The sequence below is a fragment of the Neovison vison genome, chromosome 5 (assembly GCF_020171115.1).
Source record: "Neovison vison isolate M4711 chromosome 5, ASM_NN_V1, whole genome shotgun sequence".
NCBI classification, from domain to species: domain Eukaryota; kingdom Metazoa; phylum Chordata; class Mammalia; order Carnivora; family Mustelidae; genus Neogale; species Neogale vison.
The window spans coordinates 46,405,244-46,425,637 of NC_058095.1; the positions used below are offsets into that span (position 1 = coordinate 46,405,244).

At 49.1% G+C, this 20,394-nt stretch overlaps 1 protein-coding gene and 1 non-coding gene across 5 annotated transcripts; one reads left to right on the forward strand and one right to left on the reverse strand.

Moving 5' to 3' along the window:
• The first annotated feature begins 40 nt into the window (after positions 1-40).
• GNGT2 (G protein subunit gamma transducin 2) lies at positions 41-4,228 on the forward strand. Of its 4 annotated transcripts, XM_044248759.1 has the most exons (5): positions 41-163; positions 462-586; positions 1,570-1,659; positions 2,178-2,324; positions 2,691-4,228. In XM_044248759.1, exons 4-5 carry the CDS (start codon positions 2,241-2,243, stop codon positions 2,814-2,816), a joined length of 210 nt encoding a protein of 69 aa, XP_044104694.1. In that variant the 5' UTR covers positions 41-163; positions 462-586; positions 1,570-1,659; positions 2,178-2,240; the 3' UTR covers positions 2,817-4,228. The 4 variants fall into 4 exon arrangements, with proteins under 4 accessions (XP_044104694.1, XP_044104693.1, XP_044104695.1 ...); XM_044248758.1 differs by having other exon boundaries at positions 41-586; XM_044248760.1 differs by having other exon boundaries at positions 41-586; positions 2,182-2,324.
• An 11,349-nt stretch (positions 4,229-15,577) lies between these two features.
• On the reverse strand, positions 15,578-15,649 carry TRNAQ-UUG. The gene has a single exon. It is a non-coding gene; the product is annotated as a tRNA-Gln (tRNA).
• Positions 15,650-20,394: the final 4,745 nt, after the last annotated feature.

Genomic DNA, 20,394 nt, shown 5'->3' on the forward strand with positions numbered 1-20,394 from the left:
AAACCTGCTTGCAAAGGGCAGGCAGGCTCATTCCGGGACAAGAGGAAGTCAGTCTCCGCTCCCTGGGCCCGGGCCTCTCTGCCCCCTGCCCAGAGGAAGGGGGAAGCCAGGGGCCCCTCTGGGGGCCCGGTCCCCCAATCCCTTCCCAGCAGAGGAAGCCAAGGTCGGGGCGCTGTGATTGCTCCCTGGGCCTGGAGAGGAAACTGTTTTGTGGGGCGGGGGCTGGGGGCGGGGGAAGGGTTGGGAGACAGGAGGAAGGGGGCTGGCCTGCTTGGGATGGGAGGGGGAGGTGGATTTTCCACTCATGGAAGGGGAGGAAAGGGCAGAGGGTGGGGGCTTCCTTGGGAAGCTCAGGGATGAGTCACCCAGGGCCAGGGGAGTGGAGGGTGGATAGGATATGGAGACCAGGGGCGCTGGGGACTGGAGGGTGGCCCAGCAACAATGGAAACCAGCCAATGCAGCAGCAAGAGGAATCGGCTCAGACACCAGGAAGACACACATCCAGAGGTCCCCTGAGAAGCGTTAGCAAACCTCCGAGGGGCTGTGCGTGGAGAAGCCCCGGTGCGCATGCTCTGTCCTGATGGAGGTAAGCCCAGCCAGAGCGTGGGGGTTTCGGATTAGACAACAGGAAGGAATTGGCTTTGAGAAGCACCAGGTTCAAGTTCCAGGTTAACTGGCCAGTCTTAGGAAACGGCGGACAGAGCACCAAACTGGCCTCTAGAGGTCTGAGCTCTCCCATCCTGCCTTTACAGGACAGCTGGACTAGGACCCTCCAGGCTCTTCAATTCTTAGCGCTTCCAGTTGTGAGTGGGACTTGGACCCTGGAGTGGGGGAGTCAGGGTGGGCTCCAGGCCTCCTCCCAGCCTCTTCCAGAGCCCCTCCTGTGAACCTAGAGACAGTACAAAAAGAGGTTCCCTTACCAACCGTATTGATCTTTTAGGCATCTGCTTCTCGGGAGGGTCCCCTTGCCATGGGGCAGCGGTCAGCCTGAGCAGGAGCTCAGTGTCTATTAGCCGGTCGGTGGTGCTGGAAGGAGACGGAGAGAGATATGAGGATATGGGCCCTGTGTTAGGTGGTTGGTGAGGGCAAGGCTTAGAAGGAGGCGTTGACGCCAAGAAGAATGGACACAGCCATTGGAGGTGGCCATGGCCCCAAGGGTTGACAGGCCCAGCATCCAAAGTGAGGAGTCCATTTTTATTGAATAAAGATTGAACTAGGAGAAGCTTGGAAGATGTAATCACGGGGTTCCAGTGGGAGACACCAGGGCTTCTTGGGTGAGGGAAGTTAGGAGCTGGTCTAGGACTTGCTTCACAGAGAACAGTCTTAGCGCAGGCTCAGAGGTAGCAGAGGGGAGGGCTTGGGAGACAAGGCACGGGTTGAGGGTGAGAACTGGCTAGAAGCCAGAGGGGTCTCAAAAGGAGCAAGCGGCAGGTATAGGGGGCAGGGTATCTGCTCCAGTGGCAGTGAGGACTTGGAGGCTCAGGCCAGCAGACGGGCTTAGAACCTTGAGCCCATGATCAGCTTAGGCATCAGAGATTTTGGCTTTTAAACCATCTGCTTTATCTGAAGACTTTCAGAAGCTGAGGAGCTGGGAAGCTCAGACATCATCTTGCCTGAGTCGGGGACCAGTGACTTGAAGTGCAAACTCTTTCTTGGCAGGTGAGAGGGGCTGAAGTTGCACTGGGTTGGGATTTAGTCTCAGAATTATTAAAATCGGGCAGCCGGCAGGCCTTCCTGATAACCTTGTCCTCATGATGATGATGATATCAGTAACTGTAACAATAAAAATAATATTATTCTTATTCATTATAAGAATACAGAAGGTTAAAATATTTTATATGCATTATTTTCTTAGGACTCACAAAAATCACACAAAGTAGGTACTGTTATTATACACATTTTACAGACAGAGACACTAAGACTCAAGGAGGCTGAGTGACTTGCCTAAGCCTCACAGCTTGGAAGGGGCCAGAACCAGGATCAGAAGTAGAATCTGATGGCTCCAGAGCCTTTCACTTAACCACTAGGGTACACTCTCCCTTGACAGGATCTGCTGTTTCCTGAAAACTTCTACCTGTGCCATTATGTGGAACAATAACCTGGCTTCCCGAATCTTATTCATTCAAAGAGACTTCTTTTCTCTTTCTTCTCCACACTGATTCCTGTTTCATCCCTAGACAGAGACTACTGTGAGGGCAGAGTCTGTGCCTCCCCCATCAGACTGGTCTCTCTGGAGCAGGATGGCCCAGGAGCTCAGCGAGAAGGAGCTCCTGAAGATGGAGGTAGAACAGCTGAGGAAGGAAGTCAAGAACCCAAGGAGCCCGGTGAGCCCCCTCTTCCCTTCCCTGACCCTGTTCTCCATCACATCCGGGTCCTCACAGAGCTGGGACCCCAAGGCGGAGGGAGGCCGCTGGAGAGAGCAGCACAAGCGGCAGGAGAGGGAAGTTTGCCTCTGGGCCAGGGGAGGCCGCAGAGGGAGGCTGGGGTTGAGCCCCGCGGGGGTGCCAGGAGCGAGCCCCACAGCGTGCCCAGCCCAGCGCCCCTCGGAGGTGAGACCTCACTCCCCACCCACCGCCTGCCTCTCTCCTCTCCAGCCTCCGTCCCCACCCAGTCCAGGACCTGTTTTCTTGCACCAAGCAAATCGTGGATGCCCACAGATGAACTGGGCTGGAACCTTTGTTTTCTCACAGATTTCCAAGACGGGAAAGGAAATCAAGGATTACGTGGAGGCTGAAGCAGGAAACGACCCTCTCCTCAAAGGCATCCCTGAGGACAAGAATCCCTTCAAGGAGAAAGGCGGCTGCACCTTAAGCTGAGGGCTCTGGAGGCCCCCCACCCCGACCGTCTGTCCCTCCTCAACCCCACTCTTCCCCAGGAACCCAGGGCTCCAGGGGCGGGGGGACACTCTTCACCCTCTCTCGGCCACATCAGGAGGAGACCCCCAGCCCGTGCACTGGGGAGCCGTTCCCCACTCCTGCCCTTAGCTCTTCACCACCACCCCTGGGTCACTGCGGGCTCCCCTTGGAGGCCCTTGACCGCTGCTCTGGCTCAGCAGCCGTGGCACATTCCATGGTGGGGTCCGAAGAGCCTGCCACGCCCTGGGACACCAGACAGCATCCTTGGAGACCTTGACCCCTCCCTACGGCCCTCCCGTCTTTCCCTCCACTCTCTTCCTAGGAAGCAGCATTCCTATTCATAGCCGTTTGCGTGGAGGGCCAGAGTAGGGGAGGCCCTTCTTCCCCATCTTATGTCTGACCCTGTGGTCCTCCTCCTAGTCACTTAGATCGCCCCAGTGGGCTGAGGACGAAAAGAGTTTGTGACGTCATGAGGTCACACTCTATTTAATGTTGTGGGGTGTCTGTTCCATGCTGGGCACTGGGCAGGGCAGAGTACCAGCGCTAACACAGCGGGAACAGAGCTGGCAGGGAGGTCAGTAAGCGCTTCTGCGCAGAAAGGACCATCAGTGGCGTGGGCCACACGGCAGACAGACACCCAGGGCCATGGGCAAGGTCCAAGGGAACTGTTGCAGGCCAGTGGGCCGTGGGGAGGAACGGGACACACGGAGGCCCAAGAGGGAGATGCGCAAAGCCTTAAAGGACCCCTGTGAACTCAGTTAAGAACTGTGTTCTCCACCCGCCGTGACAGGCATGAAGCAGCCAAGGGACAGGATTTGATGAGCAGGAGGGAGGCTGGCTCCTGGCTAAGGAGGACACGGATTCCTGGGCCTTGTCAGCAAGGAGATTATAGTCTTATGGAACCACAGAAGGCAAGCCGAGAACAGGGCATAAGCTGACACCCTGTAACCCCGGTCAGCCCTCCCCCAGGTGGGATCTGTGTGACAATCCCGCCGCTCTAAAGCAAAGGAAAGGAAAAACAAATAGTTACCTTCTTAGAGATCACAGCCGTGCAAGATAGGAGTCTCCCTTGGTTTACAAATGTCTTAACAATTTACCAAGGGGGGCAGCATTCTTACCAAAAACCTAACTTCCAGAAGGAAACTCCAACTGTCTTACTGTCAATACTTTCCTAGAGGGAAAAACAATATTCACCTGACAATGGCAAGGCCTCCCATATCTTGTAGGTCCTCTCTAGCACACAAAAATTCTTCTGAAAACCTTGTTTTTTCCTTACCCCCAGCTCCCAAGTATATAACCCGCCACCCCTCACAACCCTGGGCCAGCGGCTCTTTCTGCCCACGGGCCCTGTCCCCATGCTTTAATAAAACCACCATTTTGCACCAAAGACGTCTCAAGAGTTCTTTCTTGGTCGTTGGCTCTGGACCTCAGCCCACCAAACCTCACCTACATTCAAAAACCAAGTCAGAAGGACTTACATGATACAATGCTTTCAGGGCAAAGACGGGGCGGCGGCGGGGGTGGGGGGTGAAGAGGAAGGCGACCAACCAGATGGGTGAGTTGCATCCTGGGAGAGAGAACCAGTAAAGGCCTCTAGAAGGAGGTGATACCCAGAGCCGAATCCTAAACACTGAAGTTGTAAATGGATGGATGTGTGGTAAATCTGGTTGAAGTGGTCATATCAACAGAGGTATAGAGAGGAGAAGGGAAAGACATAGGAACCAGGGTTTGAATACAAACACCAACCAGGTTAGAGCGGACTGTCCAGGGAGAGACCTAGATCTTTGGAGGGCCAGATCTAGATCCTTGCTAGAGAAGGTGGAGTTGGAGATAAACACAAGGGTCTTCTGTCATCCCCCTTCATCTGCTGGGAGTCAGTTGGCAATGTTTGCATTCTAGAAGGAAACTGGCTTTTGAGGAGATTGAAAGGAGAAAGAATGGAGGCAGAGAGACAATTAAGGAGATGATCATTAGCTTGGGGGAGGCCATCTTAAGTCTGGATGGGGAGGTGGGGTGAGGAGTTCTTTGGGAAATGAAGTTTTCAGATGTTGACAACTCGCTGAGTGACGGGTAAGGGAGAGGGGAGTTGTCAGGGATGATGAGCGTCTGGCTTGGGAGATGACTAGATAGATGGCAAGTGTGTGAAACTAAACATAATACAGTGACCCCCCTAGAGCTGCAAACTCGCCCAGCTCAGCAGGCCCCCGCCCAAGGGCATGCCCTGAACCTGCTGGGGAGGTCATGGGCCACTAGTCAGAATCCAGGCTCTCCGGGGAAGTGTCTGCTCCTTTCCCAACTCCCTCCCAAAAATTCCATCCTGACCCCCAACTCAAATAGGTTCAGCAACCTCAAATAGGTTCAGCCAATCTTATTATACTTGAGAGGGGAAAAGAAGAGGAATGAGAAAGAGAAGATTTAAATACAGTAATTCTTATTTTTTTTTTTAAGACGGAAGGGTGGGGCACCTGGGTGACTCAGTCGCTTAAGTTTCTGCTTAGAGTTCAGGTCCTGATCTCAGGGTTTTGAAATCAAGCCCTCATCCGGCTCCCTGCTCAGCGCGGAGTCTGTCTCTCCCTCTCCGCCTGCAGCTCCCTCTGCTTGTGCTCTCTCTCTCTCTCTGTCAAATAAATAAATAAATAAAATCTTTGAAAAATAAAATAGGGAAGGGTAAACATTCCATATGGTGCTAGCTGTAAGAAAGGAAAACCAGGGAACGCCTGGGTGGCTCAGTGGGTTAAGCGTCTGCCTTATCGGCTCAGGTCATGATCCCAGGATCCTAGGATCAAGTCCTGCATGGGGCTTCTTGCCCAGCCAGGAACTGTCACTGCTGCTCCGCCTGCTTGTCCTCGTGCACTCTCTCTCTCTCTCACTCTCACAAATAAATAAAAATCTTTAAAAAAAAAAAAAAAAAAAAAGGAAAAGCAGGTGTGGGCTACAGGCCACGAGGCTATGGCTTTCTTCCTCCTCCCACTTACCCAGTCCTTGTTCTGCTCCCTCCAGGTCATATTGCGCTGTTGGGACCCCTTGGCCCTGCGGGGACTCTAACCATTATTCCTGAGGGGTCTGAACCCTGGATGGGGCTCTGCTTACAGGAACAGCTTCTGCTTGCCTTTTCTCAGTGCACGGCACCCAGAGATGCGCTGGGTGTTCTGTTGGCTCCTCTAATACCCTTTCCGTCCACCCCAAGGTGGGTAACAGTCACAGGACCCCTAAGCCTCAAAGTGAGTCATCAGCCCAACACCCTGAACTCCTCATCTGTTTCACTTGTGCCCGAAGGAGCCTCAAATGGCTGAAGGCAACCAGAGCTTCTGCCCCAAAGGAATTTCATGGCCTCAGGGGGCCGCATTCCCTCCCTGAGTGCCCAGCCCTGCGAGGGAGCCATTCAGCGGCCCCAGTGATGATGCTGAGAGCAGGTCCCAGGTGTCGTCTAAGCCACCCGGCCTCACCCCTATACCAGAGATCGGGGGTTCATATCCGACAAAGAGAAGCGCCATGTGTTGTTCCTGTTTCGCTATGAAGCACGGGCAGCAGCTTCACTTGGACAATAGCCCCTCATCTTTGCAAAGTGTTTCCTAGTCAGCACCCCACTGGGGCTTGGCCTGGCCAATCCTTCCTCCTGCAAAGCCAGCGGCTCCCAGATGATGGTCTCATGGTGAGGTCAGCAAATCCCATCAGCATTGACCCCTTGCCTTAGATTTACAGAGAAGTTGCAAAGCTAGGACAGGGGGTTCCCATATCCCCCTCACCCAGCTTCCCCCAACGTTAATGTTTCATAAAACCACATCCTTGTAGTAAGGCGAGGAAGTTAACATTGGGCTGATACCAGGAACTCAAGTCCAGACTGCAATTTGGATTTCCCTCATGTTTTCACTAGGCGTCATTGTTCTGTTCTAGGACCCACATTCCACTTAGTGTCTTACTTATTTTTCAGGGAAGGGCTTCTTTTTTATTTATTTTTTATTTATTTATTTTTTTTAAAGATTTTATTTATTTATTTGACAGACAGAGATCACAAGTAGGCAGAGAGGCAGGCAGAGAGAGAGGAGGAAGCAGGCTTCCCGCTGAGCAGAGAGCCCAATGCAGGGCTCTATCCCAGGGCACTGGGATCATGACCTGAGCCGAAGGCAGAGGCTTTAACCCACTGAGCCACCCAGGCTCCCCCAGGGCTTCTTTCTTAAAAAAAGATTTTGTTTGGGCATCTGGGTGGATCAGTCAGTTAAGCATCTGCCTTCAGCTCAGGTCATGATCTCAGGGTCCTGGGATCGAGACCCACACCAAGCTCCCTGCTCAGCAGGGAGCCTGCTTCTCCCTCTCCTTCTGCCTGCTGCTCCCCTTGCTTGTGTCTCTGTCTCTGTCAAACAAATAAATTAGATTGAAAAATAAATTTAAAAAAATAAATTTATTTTAAAAATAAATTTTTAAATTTAAAAATAATAAATACAAAATATTTAAAAATTTTAAATAATAAAAAATGCATAAAATCTTTTTAAAACATAAAATCTTTAAAAAAGATTTTATTTATTTGAGAGAGAATAAGAAGGGGGAGGGGCAGAGAGACCAGCTGAGTGGGGACTCCCGTGCTCAGAGGGGAGCCCCATGCTCAGCAGGGACCACCACACAGGGCCCAATCCCAGGACCCTGAGATCGTGACCCATGACCTGAGCCAAAGTAAGACGCTCAACTGACTGAGCCACCCAGGTGTCCCCAGGGAAGGGCTTCTACATGGAGTTAGTACGTCTAGGACACCATGGCCACCTAGAAGACATTTCATGAGTATAGACAGTAGCACTGACAGAAACATGACAAGGAATACAAATCTGATTCCTGAGTAAGTCCCTACTCCAGTGACTCTGTCCCCTCTATTGACCTGCCACCAGAGAACTGGCTGGTTGTCCTTAAGGTCTGGATTGCATGAGGGGCTCAGGGTTGTCACCATCACTGGCTCACTGACAGACCTGTCAAGAAAGACTTGACTGCTCCGCTCTTGCAGAACCTCTGTTTCTGCCTCTCTGTTGCTTTGTTTCATGACTGCCAGTCAGCCCAGGGCTCACCTTGTCCAGGTTTTATCAAGAACTTCTGCTGGGGCGGGGCACCTGGGTGGCTCAGTGGGTTAAGCCGCTGCCTTCGGCTCAGGTCATGATCTCAGGGTCCTGGGATCGAGTCCCGCGTCGGGCTCTCTGCTCAGAGGGGAGCCTGCTTCTCTCTCTCTCTGCCTACTTGTGATCTCTCTTTGTCAAATAAATAAATAAAATCTTTAAAAAAAAAAAAAAAAAGAACTTCTGCTGGGGCACCTGAGTGGCTCAGTGGGTTAAAGCCTCTGCCTTCGGCTCAGGTCACGATCCCAGGGTCCTGGGATGGAGCCCTGCATCGGGCTCTCTGCTCAGCAGGGAGCCTGCTTCCCACTCCCCCCCACTGCCTGCCTTTCTGCCTACTTGTGATCTCTGTCTGTCAAATAAATAAATAAAATCTTTAAGAAAAAAAAAAGAACTTCTTCTGCAGGGGCAGCCTTCTGGTAAACCTGTTCATGCCACTTGAATATTTTCAGTCTTTGAACTCACCCTAAGGGGACCAGTCACATAGCTCTCCCCAGATGTCCTTGTCTCTTCCAGTCCTTCGGTTGGCCTCTAAGACCTTGATCATCTGACCAGAAGCTGAATTGCTTCCCAGGATCAGAGAGGAAGGAATTCCCTTCCCTGCTGACTTTTAGGTCACCCGAGAAGGGCAGTTCCCAGAGAAAAGGGAATCACCGGGATGCAGACATTCAGACGTGATCAGGGCCTGAGTTGGGGAAGTGGAATCAGGATGGAGAGGAGGTGATGAGTTGGAGAGATAATTAAGAGGTAACATTTTCAGGGCTTAGAGATTGCTTGAACGTTGGCAGGATGGGAAGGAAATGTCACACATGACTTCAAGTTTCTGTCTGGGATGACTGAAGGAATGGTGGTGTCACTCATCAGAAGGCCTTTCTCAACAGATGATTCTAGGTGATTCCCCTTGGCTTCTCCTCCCTCCCCTTTGGCCCTGCTGAAAACCACTGGAGGTGACAGCTGGTAATATGGAAGGCGGTGAGTCCGAGGAGAATGACAGTGTGGGGCAGCACGGGAAGAGGTCAGCGATGGAGCTTGGAGAACATCAGCGACTCAGGATTAAGTGGAGAAGGATGGGCCATGGAAAGGACCAAGTAGGGAGGGTCATGGTGTGAGGAGGCTAAGCAGAGACCGGGCCATCAAAATTCTAATGATTCTGAGCAATAAAGCGATGCCAAGTCAGGAAAAGGAACTCTTGATTTCCCGGTCAACAAACAAACAGCTGAATCGTTTTTAAATTCTGTCACCTTCCTTCCATGCTCCATACTCACCAGAGTCCCTGGGTGGGATCCACAGGCCTTAAGAAGGAAAGAAGGGAAGAAGGGAACCGCTGTCTGGTTAATTCAGGGCTGAGCACCTAGGACTCGGGGCTGGCCACAGCTAGAAATCCTTCTTGGTGGATCAGGCAGCCCAGCACCCCCAACCCTCTATCCCCTCCACCCCCACCTCCCACCCCCCCAACCCCCACCACCACCCATCTTCCCGGTGTTATCCTTGCACTTGGAGGAGTTGGGGGTGGGGAGGGGAATAGGCTGCTTAGCATCTTGATGACATAGGCAGAGGATATTACCCAACCCTGATCTCAGTGCCTCTAGGAAAATCAGTCCAAGCCCCCCTGGCCTGCCCCTACTCCAATTCCCTACCTGAGCTTGGGGCCTGGAAACAAGACCAGTTTTATGGGTGCTTTCAACCTGTGCTGTCCCATAGGGCCTCCTACTGAGAAGGGCCCCGTGCTTGGTGTAACACTTTCCTTGAAAAATTTTTTTAAAGATTTTATTTATTCTTTTTTTTAAATAAGATTTTATTTTATTCTTAAATTTTTAAAAAGATTTTATTTATTCATTTGAGAGAGAGAGAAAGAGAATTGGGCACGAGCGGCGTGGGGAGAGGCAGAGAGAGAGGGAGAAGCCGACTCCCCGCTGAGCAGGGAGCCTGATGCTGGGCTTAATCCCAGGACCAGGAGATCATGACCTGAGCCGAAGGCAGAGGCTTAACCACTGAGCCACCCAGGTGCCCACTTTGCTTAAATTCTTGATTTTTGAACAGGAGCCCCACATTCTCACTTTGCTCGGGGCCCCCCATGTTCCATATCTGGTCCTGTGAAGGGAGGCAGAGGCTCCAGACTGATGGAGGAGGCAGGATGCTTACTGAGAAGCAGAGTTCAAGGAGAGGTTGAAAATAACACCCCGATCACCTACTCCCTGCCCTCCTCCCTGATCTCTGAGGGTTACAAGAGGAGGTGGGGAGGCAACTCTGAAGTGGTTTCTTAACATGCCCTTGGCCCCTCTGTCTTCCGAGTCCCTAATGTGTCCCCCGTACTCCCCGGCCTATTGATTTTCGTCTTACACCGTACTTTATTATTATTAATCCATTAACAGACAAGACCTACAAATTTATTTCTTCTTGGACACACCCACCATGCGCACCCTACTTTTTTTTTTTAAGATTTCATTCATTCATTTGACAGAGAGAGAGATCACAAGTAGGCAGGCAGAGAGAGTGGGGGAAGCAGGCCCCCCGCCGAGCAGAGAGCCCGATGTGGGGCTCCATCCCAGGACCCCGAGACCATGACCTGAGCGGAAGGCAGAGGCTTTAACCCACTGAGCCACCCAGGTGCCCCTACACCCTATTTTAGTCCTCATTTTATCAGCCCAGATTTCAAGCACCCTGAAGGCTGAAGTCGAGTCTGATTTTTGTATTTCTGGCACCTTGAGCACAGGTGCATGTTAAATGACTGTGTGTATCCCATTATTTATAGACTTTGTATGTGTCTGGCATTGTGATAAGTGTTGTATACACATTATCTCAAGCACCAACGAATACACAAAGAAGATAATAAACCGACAACTCTGCGAATCAAGCATGAGGGAGAGAGAGGCCAGGCAAGGCACAGACCTGGCTTCCCTGGTGGCTTGGCCCTCTGCCCTCTCCTGGTGACTCTGGTCAATGACAACGTAGGACAGACACTACCTTCTGGAAACTGCTGTCTTTGGGGGGACCTTCCTGGGAATAAAGGCCTTGGGAGGGGCCCCTCAGACTGTTGGAGGAGAGAGAGGTTCTTTCCTGAGCTAGCAGGGATAGAAAAAGATAGAAATGTGGAGAGGCTCTCAGAGAATCTGGACCTAGGAGGGGAAGGACGGAGTGGGCTGAGGTGGGAGTGGCAAGTTTGTAAATGTTTTCCTAACTGTGGGTTGAGACAAGAGTTATGAAATCAATGTAGTGATTTTACTGAAATTAGTGAGTTATGAAATCTATTTAGTAGATTGAGACCAAGCTTTAGAAATCGTCCCACACCTCTCAGTGACAATGACCTTCGAGCACCCCCAGAAGACTTCCACGTATGAGAAGGTCAGAATTCCTCAGCCTGTTCTGTGGATGGATAACAGGAATTGTTAGAAAGTTCTTCCTACTGCTGCTCTAACTTCCAGCCACAGGTTCTCATTCCCTGCCTCTGTTGCTACCCTTCAAGTTCTGTTTTCCTCCCCCACAAAAGCAGGTGTTTCTTTTCTCAGGAGCCTGAGCTTCTGTAGTCCTCACTATTCTGATTCTTTCTAGCAGTTACCATTATAGAGCCTGTCTTGGCTCAGGTGCAGAGAAGAAGACTTTTGCTTACGATTTTACTAGTTCCTGCTCCCACTGCTATGCAAAAGGCACAGCTGTTGTCCCTTTTCCTTTACAAATGAGGCTCCTAATATTTCTTCCCAGATTTTTTTTTAATAAACTTTTTTTTTAAATTTTACTTATTTATTTGTCAGAGACAGAGGGAGAGAGAGCGAGTGAGCACAGGCAGACAGAGAGGCAGGCAGAGGCAGAGGGAGAAACAGGCTCCCCGCCGAGCAAGGAGCCCGATGTGGGACTCGATCCCAGAACCCTGGGATCATGACCTGAGCCGAAGGCAGCGGCTTAAGCCACTGAGCCACCCAGGTGTCCCTATTTCTTCCCAGATTTATTGGGATGTAATTGACATGTACGATCATATAAGTTTATTTAAGGTGTACAACAAAGTGATGTATTTTACATGTGAATTGTGAAATGATTACCACAATAAGTTTAGTTAACCTTTCCATCACCACATAGTTACGATTTCAGAACATCCGAATTGCTTACCCAAATGCACCCAGACAGCTAGTGACAGGATGATATTCATCAGCGTTCTCCTGCAATGTCCAGGATTGAACCTGATCCTTAGAATGCCCTTGGGCTGGCTCAGGGTAGAGGATCTCTATCCTGACTCCCCAGTCTGTGGACAAACTTTTTTTTTTTTAAGATTTTATTTATTTATTTGACAGAGATCACAAGTAGGCAGAGAGGCAGGCAGAGAGAGACGGAGAAGCAGGCTCCCCGCCAAGCAGAGAGCCCGATGCGGGGCTCAATCCCAGGACCCTGGGATCATGACCCGAGCCGAAGGCAGAGGCTTTAACCCACTGAGTCACCCAGGCGCCCCACCATTATGTGCATTTTAACAAATTTTTGTCTTAAATAAGCTCCGTAACCTCCACCCAGGACAAGAAATAAAATAATACCAGTACGGGGTATCTGGCTGGCTCTGTCCATAGAGCTCATGACTCTTACTCTTGGGATCCTGAGTTCAAGCCCTGCACTGGGCATAGAGATTACTTTAAAAAATAATAATAATACCACTACCCCCAGAAGACTGTTGTTGACCCTTTTCCAGTCATGACCCTCTCTCTTCTCCAGAGATCCTGGATATTCTCACTCACATGGGTATTTTTGCTTTGCCTGATAGTTGTACCGTCTACGTTTACAGTTCTAAACAATATACAGTAGTTATTTTTGCCTGTTTAGCAATTTTATATAAATGGAGTCATATATTATTTACTCCTTTGTATCTGTCTTCTTTTGCTCAATACTTTTTAAAAAAGAAGACCCATCCATTTTGTTGCTGTATAAGATTCTTTCATATGGCCTTACAATAAATTATTTATCCATTCTACTGCTGGACATTTGAATTCTTTCCCATTTTTGGCTATCATGTTGCCAAAACCACTCTTATACATGTCCACCTTTCTGCGGATATAGGTACAAGACTGAAATTGCTAGATTATAGGATATGAGTATCTTCAGCTTCAATAGTTAACATCAAATTAGTTTCTCCAGTTTACATTCCCGTGAGAGTTCATGTTATTCTCTACTCTTAAAAGGAGTCAGCATTGTCATTCTGGTGAGTGTATAATGGTATTTCGTTGACATTTTAATTTGCATTTTGCTATGATTAATGATGCTTTACATATTTTCATATGTATATCAGGTTTTTTTTAAAGATTTTATTATTTATTTATTTATTTGACAGAGAGAGAGAGAGAGCACATGGTGGGGAAGGGCAGAGAGAAACTCAAGCAGGAACACCCCCCCCCACTCTCTGCTGAGCACAGAGCCCCTATAGGAGGTTCCATCTCAAAACCCTGAGATCCTTATGGACATTGGGGAGGGTATGTCCTATGATGAGTGCTGTGAAGTATGTAAACCTGGCGATTCACAGACCTGTACCCCTGGGGCTAATAATACATGTTTATAAAAAATTTTTTTAAATTATTTTTAAAAAAGGGGGCACCTGGGTGGCTCAGTGGGTTAAAGCTTCTGCCTTTGGCTCGGGTCACGATCCCAGGGTCCTGGGATCGAGCCCCGTGTTGGGCTCTCTGCTCAGTGGGGAGCCTGCTTCCCTTCTTCTCTCTCTGCCTGCCTCACTGCCTACTTATGATCTCTGTCTGTCAAATAAATAAATAAAATATTAAAAAAAAAAAAACCTGAGCCAAAACCAAGAGCCTGAGACTTAACCCACTAAGCCACCCAGGTGCTCCTTAAGACTTTACTTTTAAGTAATCTCTACACCCAACTTGGGACTTGAACTCACAACCTCAAGGTCAAGAGTTGCACGCTCTATCCACTGAGCCAAGTCAGGTGACCCTATGTCAGTTATTTGGGATTTCCTTTTTTTGTGCAGTGCCAGTTCAAGTATTTGCTATTTTTCTAGTAGGTTGTCTTTATTCTTACTGATTTTTTAAAAATTTTAATTTTATATTCTTACTGATTATTACAAGTTCTTTGCCGGTCATGCATTACAAATATCTTTTCTTATTCTGAGGCTTGCCTTTTCACTTTCTTACTGGGCTTTTTTTTTATATGAAGAACAGAATATCATATTAATATGTGATGTAGACTAAGCTTTTAGAACTTTTTGTGTCTTGTTTAAGAGGACTTTCCCTACCCTGAGGTCATAAAGATATTCTCTTGTGTTCTCTTCCAAAAGCTTTATTGCTTTTCCCTTCTCGTTAAGGTCTATGATTCACATGGAATGTATTTCTGTCTTTAGTGTAAGTTGGGAGGAATCTGATATCATACTTTTCCATTTGGACACTCAATTCTCCCAGAATAATTTTTTGAAAAGTAGATTCTTTCCTCTCCTGCTCTGCTGTGCTACTTTGTCCTGAATCATTTGTCCAAATACGTGTGGGGCTGTATCCGGCCCACTCCCTTATGTGCCATTGGCATGTTTGTCTCTCCTGCACCAGGACCACACTATCTTAATTGCTGTAGTTTATAGCTGATAATAACCTTTAATGTCTGGTAGGGCAAGCCCTCCCACCTCTCATGCCTACGTATTTTCGAGGCTGGGATCTTTCATACACACAAATCCATTCAAACGTATTTGTAGGGTATGGGGGCGGAGGAGGGGTGCTCAGGGGAAAGCGGAGCGAGGATCCTGTTTCCATGGCATCCTCCCAAGGGGCGGGCACGCAGAGCCACAGTGCCAATCACCCTGTGGGGAGATCACAAATGCGTCAATGGGCTCCCTCGTCACTCATCCCAGGGGGCCAGACAGCTCTCAAAAAACCCAGATACAACTCAAAAGAAGACAGCACTCCAAGCGCGCCTCTTTCCCTCCATCCCAGAGACACACCCTTGCCTGCAAATCAGGCGCGGCTGGCCAGCACCTAAAATACCAGTCCTGGACAGATTCTCCAGGAGACGTGCTCAGCCCTGTGATGAACCCCATAGAGATTCCTACCCTCTAAAGGATCAACACCCCATCCACGGGGTGAGAAACCGCGTGCGGAGATCCTCTGACCGGCTGGCACGGCCTTAAGAACCCACATGGACAACCTCACTGCCTACTGCCTGAAACAGACCCACTTCACCATCTAACCGCCTAGACTCACAGGCGGACTGGCCCCAAACACACTCTCCTCTCCCCAAACACACTGCCCTCTCCCCAGCCTCCTATGTTTCCCGCGCCCCTTGGCTCCGCCCAGCATTTCATTCCGGGTTGATAAAGGAATAACTGATCGCACTCTGCACCTCAGCCAATAGGAAGAAGGGACTCCCAGCAGCAGGAGGAGGGAGGTGTCGGAGTCCCGAAGGCCTTGGTCCCAAGCAGGCTCACCCGGTTGCTGGGCTTCCTCCGCCCTCCTTTTCAAGGTAAAGTCACTCTCCACCTACACTTTTCCGCCCGGACTCTCACGCATGCGCACTGAGACTCTCAGGCCGGACCTAAACAAGAGGAGGAGGGACCCTAAACCGCGATCCCTTAGGTCACGGGGGTAACGGCACAGCCCGAAGTGGCCGCCGCCGCCAGCAGTCCTCAAAACAGTAATTGTAGAACCAAAAGGCTTGAAGAGGTCCCACCGAGATTTGAACTCGGATCGCTGGATTCAAAGTCCAGAGTGCTAACCATTACACCATGGGACCCGCTGGCGGCTTGAGGCGGCCGAGAGGCTTCTCAAGCCACATGGCACGCTGAACAACCTTCCTAGAGAGGCGGCCGAGGAGGCCCGGTTTCCCCGGCCCGGGCTGGGCGCTGTGAGCCTGAGGCTGCTCAGGCGGGAGGAAACAGCAAGGGCTGCCGCGGCCCCGATGTGGCCAGTGCCGGGGTGTCACCTCTTGTCGCCGCTCTTCCTGCTCTTCTCCCGAGGTCCTGACCTGCGCCCGGGGAAGCCGGGAGGACGGCGGGCTGGGGGCGGAGACAGCCGGCGGCTGCCCCTGCCGGGAGCGGAAGGCGGGACGCACGCAGCCGGGCTCCGGACTCGTTTATTTATTTCCACAAAACGCTCTCTGCGTGGTCCCTGTGGCCAAGCGGGGAGGGAAGTGGGCTGGTACGTGCCAGGACAGCGGTTCAAAGCTCGGGTCTCTTTAGTGGGAGCGATTGGGTCGCGGACTTGAAACCACGGCTTTCTGCGGAAACCTAGAACATTCTGTAGAGGGACTCTTGGTGGACCTACGGTGGTGGGTGGTACATTTCAACCTTGTAGGTCTTGATGAGTGGGGGACAATCAGACCGTTTGGGGGTTTTTCCAGGTTAACTGCCTAGTTAACCTTTTATAAGATTTGACTCAGCAGTTTCACTTTTGTAACTTTATCCTAAAGGACAACGAGGACCAGTGCCAAGTGTTCAAGGATGTTCTCAGCGGGGATGTTCACAATGGTAAAGAAGAGAATATAAAAGCGAAAATCGATTTAGTAAATATTGGCAATATCTATATGATTAATACTGTGCAGGAATTTAGGGGATGAGTTTTTATTGTATTGACATTATTTTGATGTATAGGACTACATTGATTTATTGTATTGACATGAAAAGAGCGATAGGTCTACCCAGATGGAACCAACACCAAAAATCTACTTACCAGTTAGTATGCAGAATAAAGTCCCACTTTTCTACAAACAGAAAAACTTCATACATGTGTAATAGACATTTGTCATTTATTTGTCCCATCACATCTGACTGGCTGCCTTTCTTGAGGGATCCAACATGGTGTGGGTCTGGGTGACAGCATAGTGACTGTGTGTCCTTTAGCCTGGCCAGCTGGACTTGGAATCCAAAGCGACTGATGCCCAGAAATGGGGACATTTTAGAACTTGTTCTGCTCCTCGTGGTAGCTGTGATACCCAGTGTCTCAAGGGCAGTGACAGCAGCCGTGCCATCTCCACTGGCAGCAGAAGCTGGGTCCTAATCAGACTGCCCTGGATCCTGACCTTGGCTGGGTTCCTGGTTGCTTAGATCCCCTTAGTTCTTGTCCGTTTTCTTGAGTTGCTTTCCCTCATGCTATGAGCTATCCGACTTTCTTCCAAGGAGTACTGTTCCTGTTTAAATTACCCAAATCTGTTTCTTTTCTTCTGTCAAAAACCTGCTTGGGGGCGCCTGGGTGGCTCAGTGGGTTAAGCCTCAGACTTCAGCTTAGGTCATGATCTCAGGGTCTTGCGATCAAGCCCGGCATTGGGCTCTCTGCTCAGCAGGGAGCCTGCTCCTGCATGGGCACCCCCCACCCCCCGCCTACTTGTGATCTCTGTCAAACAAATAAATAAAATCTTAAAAAGAAAAAAAAAAAACCTGCTTAGCTCAAATCCAGAAAGTTCTGCTGTGGACAGATATCCTTGGGAAATACATTTATGAGGCCCCTTTCTCACAGTTTATGATTTAATGTATTGCTTGAGAAAGTATTTGATAACTCTTGTATATTGTCAGAAGAAACATTAAAGCTTTTCCATTTCGAGGAGTGAACCAAACTCCCATTGCGTTCTCATGGTGAGATAAGGATGTCTCTTCCTTAGGCTGGAGTAACAACACCGAATCGACTTGATATCAAATGGCTTTAGTCTCTCGTTTCCCATCTATATCCTTCTTACAAGCGCTCTGTACCCGTGAAGGTGTATTGAAATTAATTTTTCAGAAGCGACATAGAAATCCTAAAGAACTGTGATTATGTCCTTTGAAAGTGTACAGGAGGTGGTTCCTTCTGTCTAGTAGGAAGACTTCTCCCTCCTCCCATTCCCTAGTTCTTCTTTTCCAGTTCTCTCCATCTTCTCAGCTTGAAACATCTTACCAGCCCAAATGAGACCCTTCACTGAAATCCCCACTCGTGAATTCCTCAAGTTACGCAGAAGGATCCTCTGCCTGACAGCTCTTGTCATTACCTGCTGGAGTTATAGGTGTTTTTATTCTGTGGCTCAGTCTCTCCCCTCTCCGCTCCTTCCATGTCCCCTTTGGTTGGACTGTGAATTGCTCTGGGGTCAAGGCCCAGGACTGGCTGATTTATAAATGTGACTAGTGCCATACCAGAACTCAGGAGGGAGAAAGAACATTCTTTTTTTTTTTTTTTTTTTTTAAGATTTTATTTATTTATTTGACAGAGAGACACAGCGAGAGAAGGAACACAAGTGGGGGAGTGGAAGAGGGAGAAGCAGGCTTCCCGCTGAGCAGGGAGCCTGATGTGGGACTCGATCCCAGGACACGGGGATCACGACCTGGGCTGAAGGCAGGCGCCCAACGACTGAGTCATCCAGGTGCCCCAAGAACATTCTTTTTAACATCACATTGATTATTTTTGAGACAACAGAGAAAACAGAGACAATATGTAATCCCCCTGCCTGCCCATCACTCGTTTCTTTTAACATAAATCCATAATGCATGACACCCCAGAGATGGCATCCCATGAAGGCTCTGAGCACAGACCCTCAGCCTCCACAAGGGGGCTCCTCACGCGTGGAGAAGTCTGGGCTCTGTGGGAGGCGGGGTTCGCTGGGCTTCAGCGGTGCCACCTGGGATTGAGGGCTGAACAGAGGCAGAGAGTGGCCCAGAAAGTTTAATGAGGTCAGAGGTTAAGAAAAGACAGCTCAAGGGGCGCCTGGGTGGCTCAGTGGGTTAAAGCCTCTGCCTTCAGCTCAGGTCATGATCCCAGAGTCCTGGGATCCAGGCCCGCATCAGGCTCTCTGCTCAATGGGGAGCCCGCTTCCCCATTCCCCCCATCCCCCACCCCTCTCTGCCTGCTTGTAATCTCTGTCTGTCAAATAAATAAATAAAATCTTTAAAAAAAAAAAAAAAGACAGTTGAAGTCCGGGATTAAGGAGTTTCAAGGTATTCTCCCAAGTTTCCTGTGAGCCTGTAAATGGCTAGCGAATGGGACAATACGTACAGTAATGCTTTGCGTGAAGTGGAAAGAATTCAGGTTCACTGTCAAATCCAAGTCAGTTTCCTTTATCCATGCTGATGCTGCTCACAGCTAGCTGCAATAGAATCAAACTTGCTCTGTGTCCTTGCCACACAGGACAGATGGATGTGCCACAAATCCCCTACTTTGCCTTGGGAGCCCCAGCTATGCCAAACAAGCCATAAGCGCCACCTTGTGCCAGGTGACATGTGAGGCCTTGAGTCTCTGAGCGTCCCACCCTGCCCTTGCTCTGGAATTGGCATTACAGAGGCTCTGACAGGGCAATCTGGCTGCTTACTTTCTTTGAACAAAGCAGCATCTACATTTTATCCTATCCTTTTTTTTGAAAGTTTTCACTTTCTCCTCTTAAAATAATTATTTTATCTTTTCAGATTATAAAGGTGAAGCATTTATTATGGAAAATGTAGAAAATACAGCACAGCAGAAAGAATTTTAAATAACTACAATTCCAACAAACACTTTTTTTAAAAGTTTATTTTCTTTAGTAATCCCTCCACCCAATGTGGGGCTCGAACCCAAATACCTGAGATCAAGATTTCCATGCTCTTCTGGCTGAGCCAGCCAGGCCCTCCCCAACAAGCACCTTTGACACTTTTTTTTTTTTTCCCACTTTCTGTTTTAAAATCCATTTTTATGTAGTCTTCATTGTAAAATTTTATGTTCTGTTTTTGTGCTTAATATAACAATGATATGTTACTTAAAAACCTTGTTTCTTAAAAAAAAAACAAACACCTTGTTTCTTCTTTCCTTAAAAAGTTTAAAGTATTACAAGGGTAATACATGAGCACAATACAAAATTCAGAAGGTATAAAAGGAAATGCACAGACAAAACTTCTTGACTATAATTTTTTTTAAAGATTTTATTTATTTATTTGACAGACAGGGATCACAAGCAGGCAGAGAGGCAGGCAGAGAGAGAGGAGGAAGCAGGCTCCCCGCTGAGCAGAAAGCCCAACTGGGGCTAGATCCTAGGATCCTGGGATCATGACCTGAGCTGAGGGCAGACATCCAAAGGACAGAGCCACCCTTGACTATAATTTTCTGCTCTCAGAGGCAATTTCTGATGCTCTCCTTCTAGAGATATTTTATCCTTACACAAATATACATGAATATGCGTACTCCTTTCTTTTTCCCACCTTTTAAAAACTAAACCTTATGCCCAACGTAGGGATTGAACTCACAACCCTGAGATCAGGAGTCTTATGCTTTACTCACTGAGCCAGCCAGGCACCCCATCTTCCTTTTCTTTTAAAAAAAAAAGTAGAAACAGGGGCGCCTGGGTGGCTCAGTGGGTTAGAGCCTCTGCCTTCAGCTCAGGTCGTGGTCCCGGAGTCCTGGGATCGAGTCCTGGGATCGAGCCCTGCATCGGGCTCTCTGCTCAGCGGGGAGCCTGCTTTCCCCTCTCCCTCTCTGCCTACCTCTCTGCCTACTTGTGATCTCTGTCTGTCAAATAAATAAAAAAAAATCTTAAAAAAAAAAAAAAAGTAG